Below are 20,727 nucleotides of genomic sequence, written 5' to 3' on the forward strand. Positions count from 1 at the left end.
TTTTCTCGAGAAAACTCCATAAATGAGCATGTTTTATTTCTCTTTTATATCTTCCATAAATTGAAAGTTGAAAATTCTTTATTATCATCATGTGTAAAAATTCAAAAGTCATAATCTTCCAAATCAAATTCTCATTTTTGTTTCGTACAGCATAATAATAAGAATAATGAATAAGGGAACATTCACAGAAACAGATTTACAGCAATCTAAGACTAATTCATGGCATCCAGAATCTACAGATTGTACCCTCAAACCAAAAGTTCACAATTCCTGACATTATTCATCAACTTTTCCTTCTCTTTCTCTCTTCCCAAACGGGACCAGCTAACTTTCCATGTGAACTGCCATTAGAGCTTCTTCTACGATTCTTTGGTATCAACTATCAACCTTCTTCCATAATTCTATTCTTTTCTCCATTGTTAAACTCTGCCCATTTTCTTCCTCTTCTTGTTAAACCCAAAGGATTTACCTTTCTTTCTTTCTAGTCTTTGAACACTCCAGAGGACCACAACCACCTCTTTGTTACTCTGAATTTCAAGAATAGCACCCTCCAATTTCCGTTAACAGTCCAAGAATCTAACTCCCAAGTTCCTAATCCATATATATTTATTTTCTTTTGTAGTAGTCCAAAATGTCAGTCGCCGGTGGAGTAGAATACGTGGTCGTTTTAGGCTGCATGCGATGGGCCTGGAAGCGCTGCACCCACGGGGGATCCGACGATAGTGCTTCCTGGGCTTTGGCCACTAAGGACGAATTCGAACCAGTTCCTCGCATCTGCAATCTAATCCTCTCTGTCTACAAGACCGACACCGAACATCCCCAGCTCTCATCATCTCTCGACCCCAAGTGTCTAATCAAGCGAGTCACCTACGAGCAGACCCTCGGCCGTACTCCTCCTTATATCATCTATCTCGACCATGAACACAAAGAAATCGTGCTTGCAATTCGTGGGTTAAATTTGATCAAGGAAAGTGACTACAAAATGCTGTTGGACAACCGATTGGGGATGCAAAAGTTTGATGATGGATACGTGCATCATGGGTTGTTGAAGTCTGCTCTATGGTTATTGAATGAGGAGAGAGACACATTGAAGGATCTCTGGGTGAACAATGGGAGGGAATACACTATGGTGTTTGCAGGACATTCTTTGGGGTCAGGAGTGGCTTCCTTGTTGACGATTATTGCTGTGAATCATAGTGATCAATTAGGAGGAATTCCCCGCAATAAAATCAGGTGTTATGCTGTGGCCCCAGCTCGGTGTATGTCACTTAACTTGGCGGTTAAGTATGCGGATGTGATTAACTCTATTGTGCTGCAGGTTATTATTTGGATTAGATTTTTGTCTAATTTTCTTTATCTTTGGTTTTTCTTTTAGCTATGATTCAATTGAAGCTGTTAACTATGAAGGTTTTGATGGTGTGTGGAATTTTACCAATATGTTTTGTGATTAAATAATTAAGATTCTGTACCTAATTTTTTATGTATATATTGAACTGCATGCCATTATTGTACCTCAATAATGAAATCATTCTGTTTTCGTATTTTTGGAGCGCTACCTTGACATGATCTTGTTATTCTTATCCAGGATGATTTCTTACCAAGAACGCCTACTCCATTGGAGGATATTTTTGAATCAATCTTCTGGTTTGTACTCTTCTCTCAGTTACTTAATGCAGGCTACTTGTGTCTTTCATTCTACTATTCAAATTCTCTCCCTTGTGAACTCATTGGAGTGAATTATCATTATTCTCTCGTAAACCTGGTGTTGTTGCTTTGTACAGCTTGCCCTACTTGCTATTTATGGTTTGCTTGAGGGATACCTTCATACCAGAAGGAAGAAAGCTTAGAGATCCAAGAAGACTTTATGCACCAGGACGAATGTATCATATTGTAGAGAGAAAGTTTTGCAGGTAACATGTTTAATTAATAGACTAGCCAATCAGATGCCTTATCTTAAGCATTGATCAGATTGCTATTCTGTAACATATGCCTTATTTGAGGCTTCTGTCCTGAAATTCTATTCCTTATTCCTGTTGTCACAGATGTGGGAGGTTTCCTCCAGAGGTCAGAAGTGCCATTCCCGTAGAAGGAAGATTTGAACACATTGTCTTATCATGTAATGCCACATCTGATCATGCAATTATTTGGATAACAAGGGAGTCAGAGAAGGCCCTGCAGGTATACTTGTCTCTCTGAAGTAATTTTTATGTTGTTCTCTGTCATCAAATCTTATAAGAGAGCGGTAAAATAAAGTTATATTTCCATTTATTAACTCACTGCAAAAGCCTTCCATCTTTAGCTATTCAATTAGATATGTATATGCAATTTTTCCTCTGTTGACTTATAGTAATTTGCTTATAGCATTCAGCCACCTGAAGACTACCTGTCCATGAAATTTTCCATCTTTAGCACAGAATTTTGTGGAACTTGTAATGCTAACTACCTCGGTCCATGAAATTAACACGCGAAGATGCCCAAAGTTGCTTCTAGATGCTGATTTTACTTTTATGTAATTGTGAAAATAAAGCACTGTGAGAGCAGAGGAAGCTTTCCCTCTAATTCTAGGGCTTGGCATTTTTCTGTCCAATATTTGAAGACGGTTAACATTTTTAATTCAATGACCATGTGCAGACGATGATGGAAAACAGTTCTGAGACCATAACAACTCCTCCAAAAGTACAGAAACTGGAAAGTTTACAGACACTTGAAAAAGAACACCAAGATGCAATGGAAAGAGCAGTTAGTTTGAATATTCGGCATACTGATACTGAGAGCATCACGGAGGCAGAACCTCAAGAGGACAAAGAGGCAGAATCTTCCCATGGTAAGCATGAAGGTGAACAAGCTTCAGAAACTAAAACACAGTCCAGCAGCTATGCAAGGAAAAAGTGGGATGAATTGCTTAATGAAGTGTTAGAGAAGGATGAGTTGCATCAAATGGCTGCAAAGAAAGATGCAAATGCCCCCAGATAACAACTATTACTTATTGTCAAGTGTGCATACATTGAAAGATAGGTCTTTTGTTCCTTTGTTCATTTTTGTACCCACATTTCCGTATGTCCTAGTTTGTATACCTTGAGAACTAGCCAAAACACTCGTGAGGAAGTGATAGAGACACAAAAAAGTACACGGGTAATATTTAACGTCTTCACCGCGGAGGAATTTCACGCCATAATTTTCAGTTTAGCAGTTTAATTATGTTATTTGCATTATTCAAATGGACTGAATAAAGGCACAGAGAAGACATAAAGAGAGGCTTCCAATGGCCAACTGATGCAAGGGTTCAGCCATCATACAGTTGACGTAGCAATAGAATAATTGATCACAACCTTCCATCAATTCAAAATTATTGAATTCTAAAACAGATCCGATGTAAACCAAACAAAAAGCGAAATTCCTAGGCTTGAAAGAGACATTTTCAAACTTCAGTGAGACTTAAAAACCATCGCAATGGTGAATTCAATTAATTTCTAAGATAAACTTATTCTTGCAAAATTTGTTAGGAAGGATACAGAATTTTCACTCCACGGGCAATTCCGGGCTGATTGGGTTTATGAATTACTGACTCCACTAAAAACTTGAAAGTAAATCCCTACAAGTAAAGGGTGCCATACACCTATCTGAAAGGCTAGCAATTTAAGAGTAAACAATAGAAATGCTCGATTCTAACACTACAATCAAGCACGCCATCTGAGAAAAACTTGCCAACTTAGGCATCCACCAACGAAATTTTAAAGAATGGAACGCTACAAAAAATCCTCTTTTCCTTGAGAGTGTTCTACAGAAAAGAAAAACTGTACCTAGCCTATTTATTTTATAATTCCCGCATGCACATAAAATCGTGATATAGGAATCTCTATTGCAGTAAAGGTTTACTAGCCTCGCATTTAGTACATACAGATCAACCACAAACAAACATGAAAATAAGCAAATTAATCGAGCTGATAAAACCCAGATCCGAAAATCACCCATCATCTTCATTTACAATAAAGCCTGGAGATTTGAAGTAGTGAAGTTAAAAGCATTAAGCAAAACAGACAGAACAACACTAAGTTTGCATGGATTCAGCATGATAGTTCTCCAATTCCTTATCAAGATCATCTGCTGACTTCTCAAAAGGTTGCTTCTTCCCATGGCCTCGGCCTCGGCCTCGGCCACGACCTTGCCCACCAGGCCGACCTCTACCATTTCTCAAACCCCCGCGACGGTTCTGACTGCACAAAGATCCAGCAGCACTTAATCAAGATCATGGCTATGAATAATACAGTCAAATATTCCATACCATCGGCAGGTAGTGCAAAGCACCCAATAAGGCTAATAAAACACAATACTTCATTCATTGATTTTATATATATAAGCCTTACCCAGAACCACGGTTAGTTGGAGGAGCAGTGCCTCTCATGCGACCTGGTCCAGACCTGCATAATCATACAGCAAAGTGTCAATAGAATTTCACAAAAATACTAAATGAAACTATAGGACACATGTCTCAGGTATAAGCTTTCAAAGTTTTGACAAGGATACACTTCGCACAATATTATCCACATTATTATAACAATGACTCAAGTACCCACAGCAAGAATTAAACCGCCAAATGCACAACTGATACTAGACTAAAATTATATGACTGATTTACATGACAAACATTTCACAAAAAAGGGGGGCCAACTTAATACCCACTAAGTTACATAATATTTTATAGCCAGCTAGAAAAGTTTAAAAGAAAAAAAAAAATGACAGTTAGCCAATAGAATTCCCAACACTCCATGAATAAGCAGCTTCAATAAATTTGCCTGATTATATCAATCATTTGCATCAATTAAAACACAAATGAAATAAGATACAAAACAAATTTGCGTACGTCATTACAACTGTCCTCTTCCTCCTTCCATTTACTCCAGTCACATTAACTCTAGCTGAGATAGGCATTTCTGCAGTGGTACCCACAATTTCAATTTTCATGGGCTTTCCATCTAACAGCACATTGTTATACTTCTTAAGAGCTGCAAAGGCATCACTTCTTCTTGTGTACACTACTTCAGCAGAACCCTGTAAACAAGCTTCAAATGTTAAAATTTCTTCTCAAAAGAGATCAATTAAGTAGATCATTGCACTAATTAAGGAAGTTATAGCACATAGAACTTACACTAGGGCGACCATGCTTGTCATAGTGAACAGCATATCGTTTCAGATCCCCAATCTCAGTGAAGAGCTCCTGAATTTCAGGAAAACGTGTTTTAGAAATCCATTGAACATAGCATCTAAGATGAAAACATTTAGCTTTAAGTTGTACCCTTATATCTTCATTGGACACTCCATAATCCAAGTTTGAAACATATAACTTGGTACCAACTTCTGCTCCAGTTATCCCTGCAGCTCTAATGCTATCTTCAAGCAAATCATGCTGCCAAGGTAAACTCCTGATTCTGCGTGGAGGCTAATGAAAGCCAATAAAACAGGTCAGCTTATGGCCAATAAAAAGATCACCATCCTTCAATATGGATCTCAGAAAAAATCCAATAAGATTAAAGAAACTGCAGATTAGTAAAAAAGCTCAAGCAACCATGTAGCCAAACTTCAGGAAACTGAGCTAACTGATGATAGACAGAAGTAAAGAATTCAACCCACTGCATATGTAAACTGGTGATATGGTATATGTGAGAACTCCAGTTCTGAAGTTAAGCGAAGGAAGCTCCTTTGCGAAAACACCATGAACTAGGAGAGGAACTGGGATCTCGCATTGAAGAAATTCCACAGAGCAAGAGGATCCATCACAAGCTCGCCGTCTAAATAAGAAGTACATCGAACACTACAACTATATAACACGGATTATATGGGAATCTAATAGTGAACTGATGTTATGCTACTGGTGAGAGATCCACTCCAGAATACTCAATTAATGAAGCCCCTAGGTATGCTATGCTAATAATTAGCAATAACAACTTGGTGCAGACCCCAAAAAAGCTTCTGCATATACTTTATGAGATCAAATCTGCAGCAAATCCCCAATATATGGTCGAAATAACCAACAAGTACTAGAAAATCCCTGAGGATAGTGATAAAATTGTAACAGCCACAATGCTTTGTTGGCTGAGGCCAAAATGAGCTTCTCCATGAATGAGAACTAAATTACATAAAAGATCCACTGCGTTTTTTTTTTTCTAAATCATAATTAGAGATCCTCTTGCAGTTGGATTTCTTAAGCATATCAGATACTCAGACATATGCATATAAAATCCACAGTTTTGAGCTTGCCTTGGCAATTGTGTATTGTGATGGCCGAGCATTCAATGAAAGAGGACCTTTACGAAATGCTCCTGCCATTCTTCCACCATTGAGGGGCCCACCTGGGCCACGGCCACGTCGGGGCCTACCACGCCCTCTACCTCTCTCTCTGTTCTTTTTTATTATGTCATCAAGAGACATATCCACACCAGTAGCCATTGAATATGTAGCAAAAGCGCAATCTTCTTAAAGAGGAAACTGGTGAGTAGACCTGCAAATAGACGTGGAAAAGATGCAATGCAAATTATTAACATTGGTATTAAAAAATAATAATAATAATTATGAGCATAAAATCACCATTAGCCCTTCAAAATTCAACTTTTGGGTGCACAACCATAATGGAACTCATAGTAAAGGATCACAACAGAAAATAGAAGCAACATCCACCGGTACATAAAAAAGTGAAGACAATGAATTCCATTAAAATTTTTTATTTCACTGGTAAAAATCTTCTCCGCGTTTCTTATCATCCAAACATTATATGACAATAAAAGGCCACATCAATTAAGTCGTTGACAAACAAAGAGGTTATTGTACTCGTCTCCCAAAAGCAGAATCACAAATATATTACTGAATCATTAAGCCCACCAAAAAAAAATTACAGAAATCATTCAGGGTACCCTAAAAACACTGATCAAGAACAATCAATAATAATCACTAAAAAAAAAAAAATACAAACACAATAAAAGAAAACATCGTCCAACGCTGCCATTTTCTCCACGTCCAGACACGAAGACATGTATTTAATATTACACTTGCTCCAGAAAAGGGCTTATGAAATCAAAGAAATTTTTCATTGTAAAAAAATATTTTGAAAATAAAATTTGAAATTCCATTGAATATAAAAAAAAAACCCTAAAAATTGACATATTAAATAAAAGAATAGAGCTCTACTGACACCGCAACCCCAAAACCTAACCTTATGACGCAAACTCTCGCACGATCAAACACCACATAAAAGAAAAACTCAAAATTAACAAAAAAGGGGAAATACCTGAAGTGGAAGAGAACCAAAAGATCTATGCTAGGAGAATATAGAAGAAAGTGATCTAAAGCCGTAATTTAGAAGGAGAGAGAGATGGGAAGAATTAGGTTTTGGAGAGATAAATATTAATAAATAAATAAAAATAATAACATTGGGGATTTTAGCGGCGCAGAATAGAGAAGATTGTGAAAGGAATGAAGAGAGGAAATTCAAACAGTGGGGTTTCTCAGCTTAGGGCTTTCTTTTTTCTGAGGAGGCGATCGAGGATTCCCTTCCCACGATGATGTGCATCTTATATCGCGTATTTGCGTTTGGCCTTCACAGTACACGGTTCTGTGCTTGCCAATCACATCGTTACACGAAATTAATAGGTTTTCCATGCCGTGATTAGTTAATCATAATTAATATTTGGTGTTCATCTTATTAATATTGAATTTGTATCAATTTTTTTTTATTTTTAAATTAAATTTATGCAAGACACATCAATAATAATAATAATAATTAAATCTTAATTTTTAATAAATTAGAGTTAATTATATAATTTTTTTATCAATTCTGTTAAATATTATACCTACTACAATATTTAAATTAAATAAGATATGTAATAATATATATTTAATTAATTGATTTTTATTATTTTCATTATGTCATAATGAAAAAAAAGTTATAAAAATATAAAATTTAAATTTCTATAGAATTTTTATTATATAAAATTAATTAAAATTTACTATATATTAATTATTTTTATGTCCACACCATAGGTGTCAAAGCCTATAGTAGTTTTCAGCGACAACAATAATCGTACTTAGTTAATTTTTACGGTTAATGATTAATTTGGGTTTTTTTTTTTTTTTTCCAAAGGCAAATAATTTGGGTTATTTTTGGCAATTTAGCTTTTTAGTTATCCACTTGGCAGGCATTCGCTGCCACCACCTCTCCTCCTATTGTGATTTAATAATAATAATAATAATAATAATAATAATAATAATAATAATAATAGAGTTTTATTTATTTATTTATTTTTTAAAATACGACTGATCTAACGGTAGCCCTACTCAAAAGTGTGCACTTCATTTTATGGCAGAAACCCATGGGCGATGGCCCGTGGCCCAAACACAATAACCGTAGGCAAATCCCAATCCAGAGCTACATGGGTACTGGTACCGGGTCAATCACCCCGATAAAGCGATACCGGGTTGGGTGAGTGGAATTGATCATTTCCCTGTCTCAGCCAATTCCAAAGCATCCTAGTGCTTTCTTCTTCTTCTGTTTGTTGAAACTTGAAACCTCATGGACCAGACAAGAAATTTTCTAAGTGCCATTTCACTTGGCTACTTCATTCTTTCTGAGATAAATGGAGAATCTGAATATGGTGTTAAGCTCCTCCTCCTCTTCTTCTTCTCCTAAATGGGTTTTGGGTTATTCTACCTCTCTCAAAAACCCTACTGCTACTCGTCATTTCACAGCCCTTCCCTTCTCTTTTCGGAATTACAGGATTGTGCCGCATAGCTCCAGTGTTTACATCTCTGCCCTTGCCCACTCTCGGGCTTCCACCGGCTCTCGAAGTGTTTCCCACGATAGTAAATTTCAGTCACTCACCACTCTTACAATGAGCAACTCGTTGAAGCTGCTTCTATTATACCTTGGTTGTGCATATGATTTGAATTCTATTTGAATCTTTTATTTGTAATTTGAATAGGGAGATTAGGTGCTGAAGATTTCGCTAGCATTTCTTCATTGACAGGTCAGCAGACGTCTTCTGTTGGAGTTAACCCACAGCCACTGCCACCTCCGTCTTCACAATTGTAATTATTTTACTCATCATTATTATTTTTTTTGTGAATTTTATTGGGGTGGCTACAAATTTAAAGGTGAGTGTTACTATCGTGCAAGGTATAGATATTTGCTCATTGTATTTAGTTTAATTTTTCAGTATTGCTGGGGATGGGATTACTCAGGATTGATTAAGCAATTAATTGTTGAGAAGGAAAATATTTATTGACAGTAGGGTGATTATTGTGTTATATATAAAATATTAATCCGGAGATCGAATTACTTTTGAATTATACTATTAACAAATAATGATGATGTGTTTTACTCGGGAGACCTTTGGGTTTTGTTGAATTTGTACTTATTCTTACTTTCACTTGTAACTAAAGTCCAACTAAAAAAGTTTCAATACCAAACTAGCTGAGATCTTTAACATGATCTATCTCCCCATTAAGCTATGTTTATGTTCAAGCTTGTCACTAGTTGTTGCATTATATAAATAATTTCTTTTACCACTTAAGACTGAGTCATTTTTATGTTGTTCTGCTTACTTTTGTTCTTTGCTGCATTGATGGATTTGATAGCAAAACCATTTCAGTTGACCAACTTGTTCTAAATGGCAGCCTACCCCATATTTCTATGGGCTTACTTCTTTCTTATCTCTTCCACTTTGTATTTCTATACATCCATATTAACACCCTTGTTTTTGGACAATGCTTATGTTAGGAACTAGTGGCAAAGCTACACAATAACATTTTTTTTTGGGGTGTTGGGGGGATAAAATTATAAAATAATGTATTTGTCATGTCTTTAAAAAAAAAATTATATAAAATATATTTGTTTTAAATTATTGTATTTAAAAAAAAAACAAAATCTTATGTTTATTATTGAATTATTAAGGAAAAAATTTTCTTAATATTAAAGTAAGAAAAAAAAGCTAGACTATTTTTATTTTTAATTGATTATGATGAATGAATAAAAAAGAAATACTTATTAACTCATAAGATAATAAAAGAAAATATTTCACTTCCATAGAATATCGTTGGTCTAATCCTAGCTTCATAGAAGCTTTATGTTTACTTGTGTAAGGAAAAAAGTAACTTTATTTTGCTTAGCTTCTTCTATTTTTTTTAATTCTTCTTTTTTGGAATAAAGGTTTAGTTTAGTTGAGTTGAGTTGAGTTATGAGTGAAGGTGATTTCAGGTAGATTTTAGTTTTTTATTGGATCATAATTCAGTTATTTTTTTTTATCTTAATATATTGTTGTAATTACTTTGTGAATAAGATTTATACTTTTACTTTTAGTTTAAGTGTCCAAATCCATGCGTACTTAGGATTACTAGAGAACCCTATATATACATGTAAGCTTTTTTAATATTGAAGATTAATTTTCTATAAATATCAAAAGCTTTTAGTTCTCTTTGTGATTATTTGGTACTGATAAGACATTGAGTGTAATGCTCCAAGATCTTGGGTGTTTTCTCTATGGAATTCTAGGTGTTGACTTTTTATCTTGAACCATTTAATTAATTTTGCAAGCAAATATGTGCTGAAATTTCATTTTTTAAAAATTAAATCTTTAAATTCTATTTTGCAGCAAATATGTGCTGAAATTTCATTTTTTAAAAATTAAGTCTTTAAATTCTACTTTCAAAACATTAAGCCTAGCTAATGTCAAGTATCAATATCTACAAATCCTTGACCCTAAAACTGTTCACATACGCCTTGAAAGCATCTGATCAACAACCAATTAAGTTTGCATCCATCTGATAAAGGGCACTTTGTTACTTGGGCATTTCAAAAATTAAAATCAATTATTCCTCATCCAGGGTACTCTTGAACGAGCAAACTCAAAGATGTACTTTTTAAAGTATGCTTTAAAGCTGCTGGGAAGCCTCCAAAATCTTTTTTAGTTAACGTGCGGTGTTTTTTTTTTCCTTATATTTAATTTTGTGACTCACTCTTTTGGCATCTGATATCATGATTTTACAATCTTGAAATAATTGATGCGTGCCTTCTTTTGGTGATGGAAATTTATTTGAACATTGTTAATTATACATTTTTTTTATTTGTATATTTTTTATTTTTATGTTTTGTTCTCATTTTTTCCTCTCAAATATTTGAAGTTATCATACTAGATTCATTTCTGTTTCAGAATTAAGTGAAGCTTCTGGCAAGTTAGGTTGTCCTGTGAGCAGGTATCAAGCTCATTTAATTCAGTTCTTTAGGGACAGATCTTAAATGCACCTTTTAGAATAAACTTTCCAACAATTAATAGATCACCCATGTCCCATCATGATGCTTCCCTTTCCTGTTGAAATAATTGTATGCCTTTTTGTTCCCTTGTACTTTGTTCCTTAATGTACATTTTTGGCTTACCTGTGACTTGGTTATTCTTGCCCTATCCAGTGTGTGGTTCAGTTATATCTTTGTGTGTCCATCTTTGCAAAATACCTATGTTATATTACAGAATTACTTTTGAAGTTTTTGAAATTTTGATCTTTTCTTTCAGAAATATGCCATGCAGCAAGCTTTCAAAACTATGATGAACCAGACGAATACACAAAATAATCAATTCACTAATCCTGCCTTTTTTCCATCTCCAATACCTCCTGCGTCAGGACCTAGTAGCTCACCTTCATATCCAACACCATCAACATCTGGCACTGCTTCGTCCCCTTCATACTCAACATCATCAGGATCCTTGGGTTCTTCCTCACCACCTCCAGTTGCATCTCAATCTGCAGTCACAGTAGATGTTCCTGTAGAAGCAACAAAAGTCACAGATGCTAAGGATGAAACCAAGATAAAGAAGGAAACTAAGAAATATGGTAAGATAGATCTCTGCTTGCCAGTGCCATAGATTTTTATAAGCATCTCTGGTTTCCACTGTCATGGAACTTTTAATGATGCACAATTGATTTTTAGTTTATGATGTCTGCAATGTGAATGTGGTTATAAATAATTAACAGATGTCCACATATTATTTATTATTATTATTATTATTGGGAGGAGGAGGGGGGGGGGGGGGGGTGGTTTGGATCGGTGGCTGTGGGAAGGGAAGAAAGCCTATGTCATATTGTAAGTGTCTTTTTTGTTTGCTTCCCCTTACTCAACTTAAAAACTGGATGTTGTTACTTCTCAAAAACACTATATCTTTGACAATTGTTGTGTGAAATATGCAAACTGTAATGGATAGGCTGAAAACTTTTTGATGATGTAAGAACATGATTGTTGAGATAGCTGTCTTGGACATGCTTGCTGATGGAACTCATAAGGGAGGTCTTTGTTGGCATGGTGACACAGTTTTCTAGGACGCTTGTGCCATCCTTTGATGAAGTGAAGAGAAAAACTTCACATGTAAATGGCTGTTGTTGGGATATTCTGTTGTGGCAAACAATTTTTGATGGTTCTGTTGTGTGCCCCACGTGCTTTGACATGAACTCAAGCCTTTACCACCTTACATATAGGAGATTATGACAATGTCCCTTCCCTTTGTTTCTTTTACTGATTGGGACTTATAGTTGATTGTTTTATATAATTTGAAGGAAATGTTTTATGTAAGGAAGTTTAATGCAAAATATATTTGCAGCTTTTGTACATGTCTCTTCTGAAGAAACATTTCCAAAGAGTCCTTTTACAAGTGATGAAGACATTTCAGTGACAATCTCATCCAAGGATGCTCAGTTTGCCAAAGAAGTATATCTCTCACATTTTGTTCTTTTTTAGCTCTATACTATATTAGTCAGAATTCACGTTTACAATTAATCATTTGAGCTTTGAATGAAGGTTTCTCAAAATGGAGGTGCTTCTAACCAGGGTTCCAGTTTTTCTGATGGTTCTCAATCTACTCATAAGGAAAACTTCAACTGCAACTTCTTTGTCATTCTCACTACATCTCATGCTCTTTGGTTCTATATGTTATTGAAGAAATTTAGTTGTTCAGGACTTCCAGGAGTCTGAAATTAGTAAAATACAATATCTAGATGATTTGATTCTTAGATTGAGACTTTATGACTATTAAAGTAGTGAGGCGTTGGCCAATATAGGGGTGGTGTGGTTTGGAGAACAGACAAGAGCAGGTAGAGTGAAGCATTAAGAAGCCGTAATACTCTTCATTGAAGGAATTAGTGAAGGTTGTTAAGATATAAATAATTGGTGGTGAGTTGAATATGGAAGGGTTCTATTAATAGTTGAAAGCCATAATATGATGGTAAGGCCTTGTTTGGTTTGAACATGTCTTCTTTTTGTTTACCAATTCTCTGGGAAGTACATTAGAAGATACAGTTATATTCCTCATATATCAATGCAAATTTATTTTAGGAAGGTATCTAACTCAACTACTAAGCCTTTATCCCAAGAATTTGGGGTTAGCTATATGGATTCTCTTTCTCCATTCTAAACGATTTTGGGTTAAATTCTCAGAAATGTGTAATGCTTCTAGGTCTAGGAAGGTATCTAAACTACTTTAGGTAATTTCAATCCACTTACCCTGAGGTAGTTGGATTTATTAACCTCCCTCCTATTAAGTTTTCTGTGGTATTGAGGAAATTGACCAGCCGAAGGAAAGTTTCCTTTGACTTCTTTATTTTAGTGAACCAATTACAATGAGTTTGTCACTTCCCAGGAAGTTCAAGTTCCTAAGCCTGCTTTCAAGTTACCTAAATATCTATTCTTATGTATGATTTGATTACACAAGGCACCATATGATTTGCATGTGTGGGTAACTTGATATTGTAGGCACTGCCTCTTTCTCCCCAAAATCCTATGTGTTACAATAGATAGAAAGACAGCAAAAGTTTCACTTGAAAAAAGTAGGGTACACGTCAGTGGTGGAGCCAAAATTTTTGGTTAGGGGGGGCAAAAATTTTATCTTCATGTATTTATAAAATTTTTAAATAAAAATATTTTTTATTTACAAAATATTGTGTCAGTAGTAAATAAATAAATATATTTTTAATAGTATATTTCAAAATTTTAATTTATTAAACTTTATTTTGAGATGAAAAGTACAATATTCAATTATATCATTCATTATATTTCATTAAAAAAATCGATAAAAAATAATTATATATTTATTTTATATATTTTTAATTATACTAAATACAAATATTAGTAATTAATTAATTAATAATTAATTAAAATATCTATGTAATTTATTAATATTAAATATGATTTTTTTTTTTTATACTTTAGCTCATAGACGATAATTAGTTAATTGTTAAATGTAAGAATCTCATCAAAGATTTTCAAGTTATTACTTCAATAAATAATTAAATAATTACTAAACTTTAATATATTCTAATCAAATTTTGACTCTAATATATCAAATCTTATAAAGATTAGGGGGAAAATTTTCAATAGAAACATTGAATAAAATTCAGTAGGGACATTAAGAAGAAAAAAAAAAAAAAATATATATATATATATATATATGGAATTTTAATGGAAACTATTAATATTTAAAAAAAAAAGGTTTTCAGTAGGGTCAATTGACCCCACTGGGGAAGCTGTAGCTCCGCCCTTGGTAGATGTTATAGAGTATTTTTCATCACAAACCTTAGTCCTTTACGGCCTGAATTTCTCTAGAGCACACAGGCAAACTCTCTCTCTCTCTCTCTCTCTCTCTACACTTATCCAGTGAGTTTTCTTCTTCCTAGATCAAACATCAGTCTGATCTTGTTATGTACTAAATAGGGATCTACACCTTAAAAGTTTTCTTATATGGAGAAGATGATAAAGGGTACCTGTTTTTTTAATGATATTAAAAATCATTCAGGAAGTGAGTGGCCATTTCAGGAATATTACTGCTTTGTAATTCAAATTTATTCATGAAATCTCATCACTTGATGTGGGTGCATGCAGACATAAGATCATTTTATGTGCATCTGCATTCATTTCTGTGCACTTTGGGTAGTTATTCCTATCAACCCAGTGACTCATCAATCTAGATCATGATTTATAGGCTCTTGAATTTAAATCATTCTCATAAAATGATATGGTGCAATTTTACTTTCATATCTGTTAGGAGGTGTTATAGCTTCAGTTTGATTCCAGGTGGAATTTTATTTTAATTTTGATCTCCTTTTGCTTCCTTCTTTATCTTTATTGACACTCTTATGCTTGATTGTCATTTATTGCCTTTACTTTCCAGCGGAATTTTTTTGATATTTAAGAGAATCCTATATGATTTCATATTTGTTCATGGATTGGTAAAGCAGGTCCTCGCTTATCCGTGCAAGCTCTGGAGAAAATGATGGAAGATCCAACAGTTCAGAAGATGGTTTATCCGTAATAGATCTTTTTTTATGTTGAAACTTTTTGTGCTTTTCTAGTTTGATTGTCCTTTGTGATGATGTGCTGTTTTTCTTATGTTCCCTGTTTGGCTAGGAGTCTTGTCATTGCTATTAGTTATATTCTGATTCTTTGGGCGTATCTCTTCTTTGTTTGTGTGAATAAGGTGAAATTGTTTTGATTTTTCTTAAGTTGGCCGCCTGCACTTCTTGTTTTCTTTAGTTTAATTTTGTTGATATCCTTTCAGATATTTACCGGAGGAGATGAGGAACCCTGCTACTTTCAAATGTAAGTTGAACCTTCATTAATGTATATTCTCTCAATTATGAATCTGGTTATAGTTTTAAAAGAATATCTAATTAGTAGTATTTGGGCTGCTATATTTGTTTTGTTGTTTAACAATTGATGAAGTCAGATCTGGGAATTTCAAGTGGAAGCTTGAATTTACGTTCAGCTGGTTTTACGTGCTGTGAATTCATGTTCTTTTTTCTTTAGTTTTATTTTGAGGTGGTGCATAATCACAAATAGGAATTATCTTACCTGTTAGTTTATATGTTCCATAGTCTTGCTTCTTCAACCAGCCCCCTCCCCCTCCTCTCTCATTCTTTTCTTTCTTTCTTCCTTTTTTTTTTTTTTTTTTTTTTTTCTCTTCTTCTTCTTCTTCTTCTTCTTTTGGGCGGATGACTTTTTTCAAATTTCAACACGGGAATATGTTAATGCAACTTAACTGCTGTGTAAATTTTGCATAAATTTTCTTTATCTCAACTGATGCCTGGGGTTCGGTTCTTTCCATACAAATGCACAGTGTAACTATTTAGCGTGTTACATGACTAAAGTTTTTCTGTTATTTATTATTTAATAGGGATGCTGCAAAATCCACAAAACCGTCAACAACAGGAAGAAATGCTGTAAACTTTGTTTCCATCTCAATTGTGCTTGTGATTGTGTTTGGGGATGCTTGACATTCTAATACATACATTCTGATTCTTTTTGTTGTGGAACATAGAAATATAGAAAGCCGTTTATTCTACTTCTCTGGTAGCATGTGTGCCTTTGGTATGCCCAGAAAATTTTCTGATATACAATTCTTTATGTTGATTTTCTTGTCGCAATTTTGAAATAGATCTAGTTTCCATTTTAGTTTCTTAAGTTGTCAACTAGTGAATTGGATGGTAACCTGTATTGTTTCTCTTTGTTGTTGATACCAGATTGAGAGTCTAACAATTTTTGTGAAAAAGTAAAATTCACTTTACTGTTTGTATAGCATTATCGTCCTCTATATTTGGCTTTACAAATATAATTTGTTTAGAAAGGCTTCATTTTTTGTGCTGTTCATGCTTTTAGTTTTGATGATAAGCTTAGTTGGTTTTTAAATGTGATCTTCTTTGATATGACACCAGTTGCTTGCATGGATTGGGTTTGCAATTCCTCTGGCCACCTTTCCACTGGGATGATGCTGCCTGTCTGAGCATGAGCTGAATTTGGAGCCAGGGTTTTATGTTCTTTCTGTGGCCTGCAATGAGAATGTCATCCCTCCCCTGCCCCAGTCATCCCTTCCCTGGTCAAGCCTTTGTTTTTATCTCTTTAAATTGCGCTTATGTCTGTATCTCTTGCAAGGCCACTAGTCACCAACAAAAATGAGACATGAGATGAGAAGAGATGGAGAGAGTCCCACCATTTGTAGGTTATTTTGGGACAAACTTGTCTAGGAGGGAATGAAAAGGGATGAGGGTTGAGGTATTTTCATGGAGATATTTTCATGTCTTATGTCTTTTTGGTTTGAGGATTCTTAAATCCACTCTGAGCATGAAGTTTTGGTCTTATCTCTAGCTTCACTTACTTGCCTTTCCCTGAATATATTAATTCTGTATACAGGGTTGGGTGTGTTACCCATTTAGAATGCTGGTGCCAGCAATGTACAAGTGGTGTTGTTTGGTGTTGACCAATTGAGCATTAAAATTCGCAGTAGATATATTAATTTAGGAACTTTGTGTGATTGGTCACTTATTTTTTTTATTTAGGTCTAGTAGGTTTTTATCATGCTAATATAATTTATTATTCAGATAAATAGTCTAAGTTATTTGCTCTTCATTTTTGCTTCAGGAATAATATGAGTGGAAGTGGTGAATGGGATAACCGGATGATGGAATCCTTGAAAAAATTTTGATCTCAACAGTCCTGAGGTTAAGCAGCAATTTGGTGAGTTTTGAGGCTACCTTTCCATTCCTCTATGTTATCTTTTGAATGTTTAGCACTGGAATTTGACAAGTTGGTTATATCGACAATTTGACGATATGATTGTTTTTTTACTTTCCAACTCTTTCACCCTCCTAATTTCTCTTACTCTTTTACCCTCATAATTTCTCTTTTTCTTTTTCATCTCTCTCCATCATTTCATGTGCTTATGTATATATAATGTGTATAAAACTTAGTTAAAATTGTGCAGTCCAGTTTCCAGAATCCTTGAGCTCAATGTGTTTATTTGGCCTGATTGTAGTTATGGTGAATTATTTATTCAATTTTAAGCGTTCTGCGGTAATATTATTAATGATGCTGTCGGCTTTTTCCTATCATGTCTGTTACTAATTTTCTTTCCTCTGTTGTACCTTTTTACTATCACTCTTGGAAATGAATTACTCGTCTCTCTCTCTCTCTCTCTCTCTCTCTCTCTCTCTCTCTCTCTCTCTCTCTCTCTCTCTCTCTTCATTGTGTTATTTCATCAATAGGTAAATACTGTTTACCCCCTTAATTGCATTTGACACTGAGTTTTGTAAGGTTAGCTCATCCTTGAGCCATTGAGCGACCAGTACTTTTGTTAAGGAATGGTTAGACGGTTTTAATATGTTTGGTAAAATGTTGGGGCCACGGTTTCTGGAAGTGCCTGTTCTTGGTCAATGAGTGGTGAAGAAGTTGGTGATATAAATTAGAACTAATCATATTCCAGTTCAAGTTGGTGAACTGGACTTACATTGGATGTACCCATGGCTACCTGATTTATTGTTCAGTTTCATAAAGAATTGGATTTATTGTTGTCCAATATGATTAGTAGTTATATGTTTAATATTTTGATTTGTTTAACCTTGTCTTGTTCTTAGAAACTTATTATTTTAAACTTATTATTTATTGTTTAACCTGGCATTTCAAAACCCAAGAGTTCAACAAGCCATCATGGATGTATGTCCTAGCTGAATTATAAATGAGTTTACCCTTAAAAATGAACTTCTTGATGATTGTTAGTTTTGCAGTGTTCACAGAATCCGCTTAGTATAGCCAAATATCAGAATGACAAGGAGGTATGACCAAACTTCTCTATTCTCAGAAATATCTTTATCAATCAAATTAATTTTTTCTACCTGTATTGTTTTTTTTTTTTTTTTTTTTTTTCTCTCTCTCTCTTACAGTTCATTGTCTCCTGATTAACGTTATATTTTCCAGCTTGTCTATTCAATAGATGTTTTCAGGGTGTTAATTTACTTGAGACACTTGAGATGAATTTTCAAGAGATTGATCAAAATTTTTGTGTAAATTTAAATTGGCCTTTGTCCTTCCAACTTGGATGATGGCATTTTTTCCTCTGTTAATAACTTTTGTTTTTTGTTTCCAGTGAACCATTTGTCCCAATGGGGTAACTTCCACAGATGTAATAGGCAATTAAGCACCTAAAAAAAGAGAATATATGATGCTTCATTTTCATTTCAGGTTATGGATGTCTTCAACAAAATATCAGAACTCTTCCCGGGAGTGACAGGTTCTTAGTCTCATAACTCGTGCAAAACTGCTGTTCTACGCTGGTGGATTTGCAGCTGGTGAACAAAGGGCAATAGCGCCTGCTGGTTTTTCCATTTCTAATTTGAAAAATGTTCAAAATTTTGGATATTGTCTCCTCCCACCTTTTTTTAACTTTTGTGCAAATAGAACATAGGTTCAGTTTAAATTGGAAAAAGCCTTTGGGATGTTCTTGTAAATCGTTAGCATTTGTTTTATGCAAGAATTTCTCTCTAAATAAGCACACCTTCAATTTTAGATCATTTTGATTTCACTAGCGTGTGTTTGTTTTTTAAAGAAAGGGGACTAGTGATTAAATTGATTGTCAAACCGATTCAACTATTTTATTCTAGTGATTAAAAACAATTAAATATTAATGGATTTTAAGATTTAAAAAATAAAGAAAAAAAAATCGAATTGGCCATTGAACTGTGCTTACCTGCCATGGTAGTCACAAAAAAATACAGAACAAGTGCTGGCGATAGAATTTCAATTGTCAAAAAATAGAGTAAACTCTAATAAGTTACGATACATGCCAACAGAACTACAAGTTGATATATAGTACGGACTTGATTTACCAAAAGGGAAGTGTGATAAAACTTATGTTCTGCCCAAAATGTCATAAAGGGCCACAAAAATATTTCCATAGCACTGCCTAACGAGTGAGGCATCTTTGTCCCTCGCTGCATAATCTAGCTTTTAACATGAAATATTATTTTGTCTACTGTCAATAACATTTGCCTAGTAATCCAAAACTATAATCAAAGGAAATGAACATATAACGAAATTTGCATCAATAGCCTTGGGTGTGGTTCTATGCATAAGCCAACCAAGAGCTTAGCAGTTCAAGTAAAGGGATGGTTTTATTTTCTTAATATCTTTTCTTTAACATTTCATGTGGAATACTTTTTGCATCAAAATTGAAACAGTTTTATAATAAAATAGCCAAATAGAATTCAATTCACTTAAATTCTTGCACTTTTGGGGCTATCAGAACAAGAATCATTCTACCAATAGTATAGAAGACTATGTTTTAGCATTACTTACTCTGGTAACATTATTGAAGAGATCAGAATAGAGCTTCCTCAGGTAAGGCCTCTCACTTCCAGGTCTGCTTTGGACTATGGTATAGAAATCACGTTTCAAGTTAGAAGAGCTCCTTCGCAGTGCCTTCTGAGCTTCACGCCAAGATTCAGACTCCAACAAAGCTTTAATATCTAGCAAAGATTGTGCATGACCTCTAATCTCACTCTCTGCCTCTTCAATTGTTTGTCCAGAAGCTAGAATTCTCAAGTCTGCTCCAAATGCAATTTCTGGTCTCAATATTGCTTCCCTTGCCAAGAGAATTGAAGCAACTACTGCTATTGATCCTATTCTTCTACTGATACTTGTTTGGAGGATCTTCTGAGGAGGCAATGTCTTCTCCTTGGCTTGAAGGAGGGTTTTAGGCAGCGGAAAAAGGTTGGTAGATTTTGTCCTGAGACCAATGGTCTTAATGCCATATTTGTTTATCAACTCTTATAACACAATTTCAATTCCCCTAGTTGTGCTCCAATAGAACATTAGCTGCAAAAAAGGGCATTTTTAATTTCTGGGTTTCTTGAAGCAAATTTGCTTACTGCAATCCT

At 34.5% G+C, this 20,727-nt stretch overlaps 3 protein-coding genes and 1 non-coding gene across 8 annotated transcripts; 2 read left to right on the forward strand and 2 right to left on the reverse strand.

Annotated features, from left to right (window-relative positions):
- The first annotated feature begins 198 nt into the window (after positions 1–198).
- LOC110665327 (uncharacterized) lies at positions 199–3,143 on the forward strand. 4 transcript variants are annotated; one of them, XM_021825386.2, is made up of 6 exons: positions 199–1,259; positions 1,376–1,416; positions 1,586–1,644; positions 1,782–1,910; positions 2,043–2,178; positions 2,632–3,143. In XM_021825386.2, the coding sequence occupies exons 1-6, from the start codon at positions 632–634 to the stop codon at positions 2,971–2,973; spliced, it is 1,335 nt and encodes a 444-aa protein (XP_021681078.2). In that variant the 5' UTR covers positions 199–631; the 3' UTR covers positions 2,974–3,143. The 4 variants fall into 4 exon arrangements, with proteins under 4 accessions (XP_021681078.2, XP_021681077.2, XP_021681076.2 ...); XM_021825385.2 differs by lacking the exon at positions 1,376–1,416 and having other exon boundaries at positions 199–372; positions 623–1,318; XM_021825384.2 differs by lacking the exon at positions 1,376–1,416 and having other exon boundaries at positions 199–1,318.
- Positions 3,144–3,828: 685 nt separating this feature from the next.
- On the reverse strand, positions 3,829–7,589 carry LOC110657834 (THO complex subunit 4D). 2 transcript variants are annotated; one of them, XM_058153307.1, is made up of 7 exons: positions 7,280–7,589; positions 6,256–6,496; positions 5,294–5,437; positions 5,147–5,215; positions 4,862–5,049; positions 4,365–4,418; positions 3,925–4,214 (listed from the first exon to the last, which is right to left on the reverse strand). In XM_058153307.1, the coding sequence occupies exons 2-7, from the start codon at positions 6,442–6,444 to the stop codon at positions 4,049–4,051; spliced, it is 810 nt and encodes a 269-aa protein (XP_058009290.1). In that variant the 5' UTR covers positions 6,445–6,496; positions 7,280–7,589; the 3' UTR covers positions 3,925–4,048. The 2 variants fall into 2 exon arrangements, with proteins under 2 accessions (XP_058009291.1, XP_058009290.1); XM_058153308.1 differs by lacking the exons at positions 6,256–6,496; positions 7,280–7,589 and adding an exon at positions 5,629–6,249 and having other exon boundaries at positions 3,829–4,214.
- Positions 7,590–8,467: 878 nt separating this feature from the next.
- Positions 8,468–19,373, forward strand: LOC110657835 (protein TIC 40, chloroplastic). The gene is given in 13 exon segments (XM_058152158.1): positions 8,468–8,850; positions 8,970–9,075; positions 11,167–11,230; positions 11,553–11,871; positions 12,633–12,739; positions 12,830–13,000; positions 15,234–15,331; positions 15,582–15,622; positions 16,197–16,242; positions 17,438–17,489; positions 17,491–17,533; positions 18,572–18,627; positions 19,034–19,373. Coding segments are annotated over 13 exon segments (1,386 nt in total). The 5' UTR covers positions 8,468–8,624; the 3' UTR covers positions 19,091–19,373.
- A 182-nt stretch (positions 19,374–19,555) lies between these two features.
- On the reverse strand, positions 19,556–20,660 carry LOC110671404 (uncharacterized). Its single transcript, XR_009151302.1, has 2 exons — positions 20,147–20,660; positions 19,556–19,795 (listed from the first exon to the last, which is right to left on the reverse strand). It is a non-coding gene; the product is annotated as an uncharacterized LOC110671404 (transcript).
- Positions 20,661–20,727: the final 67 nt, after the last annotated feature.

This window comes from Hevea brasiliensis, chromosome 9 (assembly GCF_030052815.1).
Source record: "Hevea brasiliensis isolate MT/VB/25A 57/8 chromosome 9, ASM3005281v1, whole genome shotgun sequence".
NCBI classification, from domain to species: Eukaryota; Viridiplantae; Streptophyta; class Magnoliopsida; order Malpighiales; family Euphorbiaceae; genus Hevea; species Hevea brasiliensis.

Excerpts from the sequence above, each read along its gene's own strand:
- LOC110657834 (XM_058153307.1), bottom strand. The coding sequence starts at position 6,444 with ATGGCTACTGGTGTGGATATGTCTCTTGATGACATAATAAAAAAGAAC. Across the intron at positions 5,438-6,255 it reads CACAATACACAATTGCCAAG|CCTCCACGCAGAATCAGGAG; the intron begins GCAAGCTCAAAA and ends GGCTTTCATTAG. Across the intron at positions 5,216-5,293 it reads TGTCCAATGAAGATATAAGG|GAGCTCTTCACTGAGATTGG; the intron begins GTACAACTTAAA and ends CCTGAAATTCAG.
- LOC110665327 (XM_021825384.2), top strand. The coding sequence starts at position 632 with ATGTCAGTCGCCGGTGGAGTAGAATACGTGGTCGTTTTAGGCTGCATG. Across the intron at positions 1,645-1,781 it reads ATTTTTGAATCAATCTTCTG|CTTGCCCTACTTGCTATTTA; the intron begins GTTTGTACTCTT and ends TGCTTTGTACAG. Across the intron at positions 2,179-2,631 it reads AGTCAGAGAAGGCCCTGCAG|ACGATGATGGAAAACAGTTC; the intron begins GTATACTTGTCT and ends GACCATGTGCAG.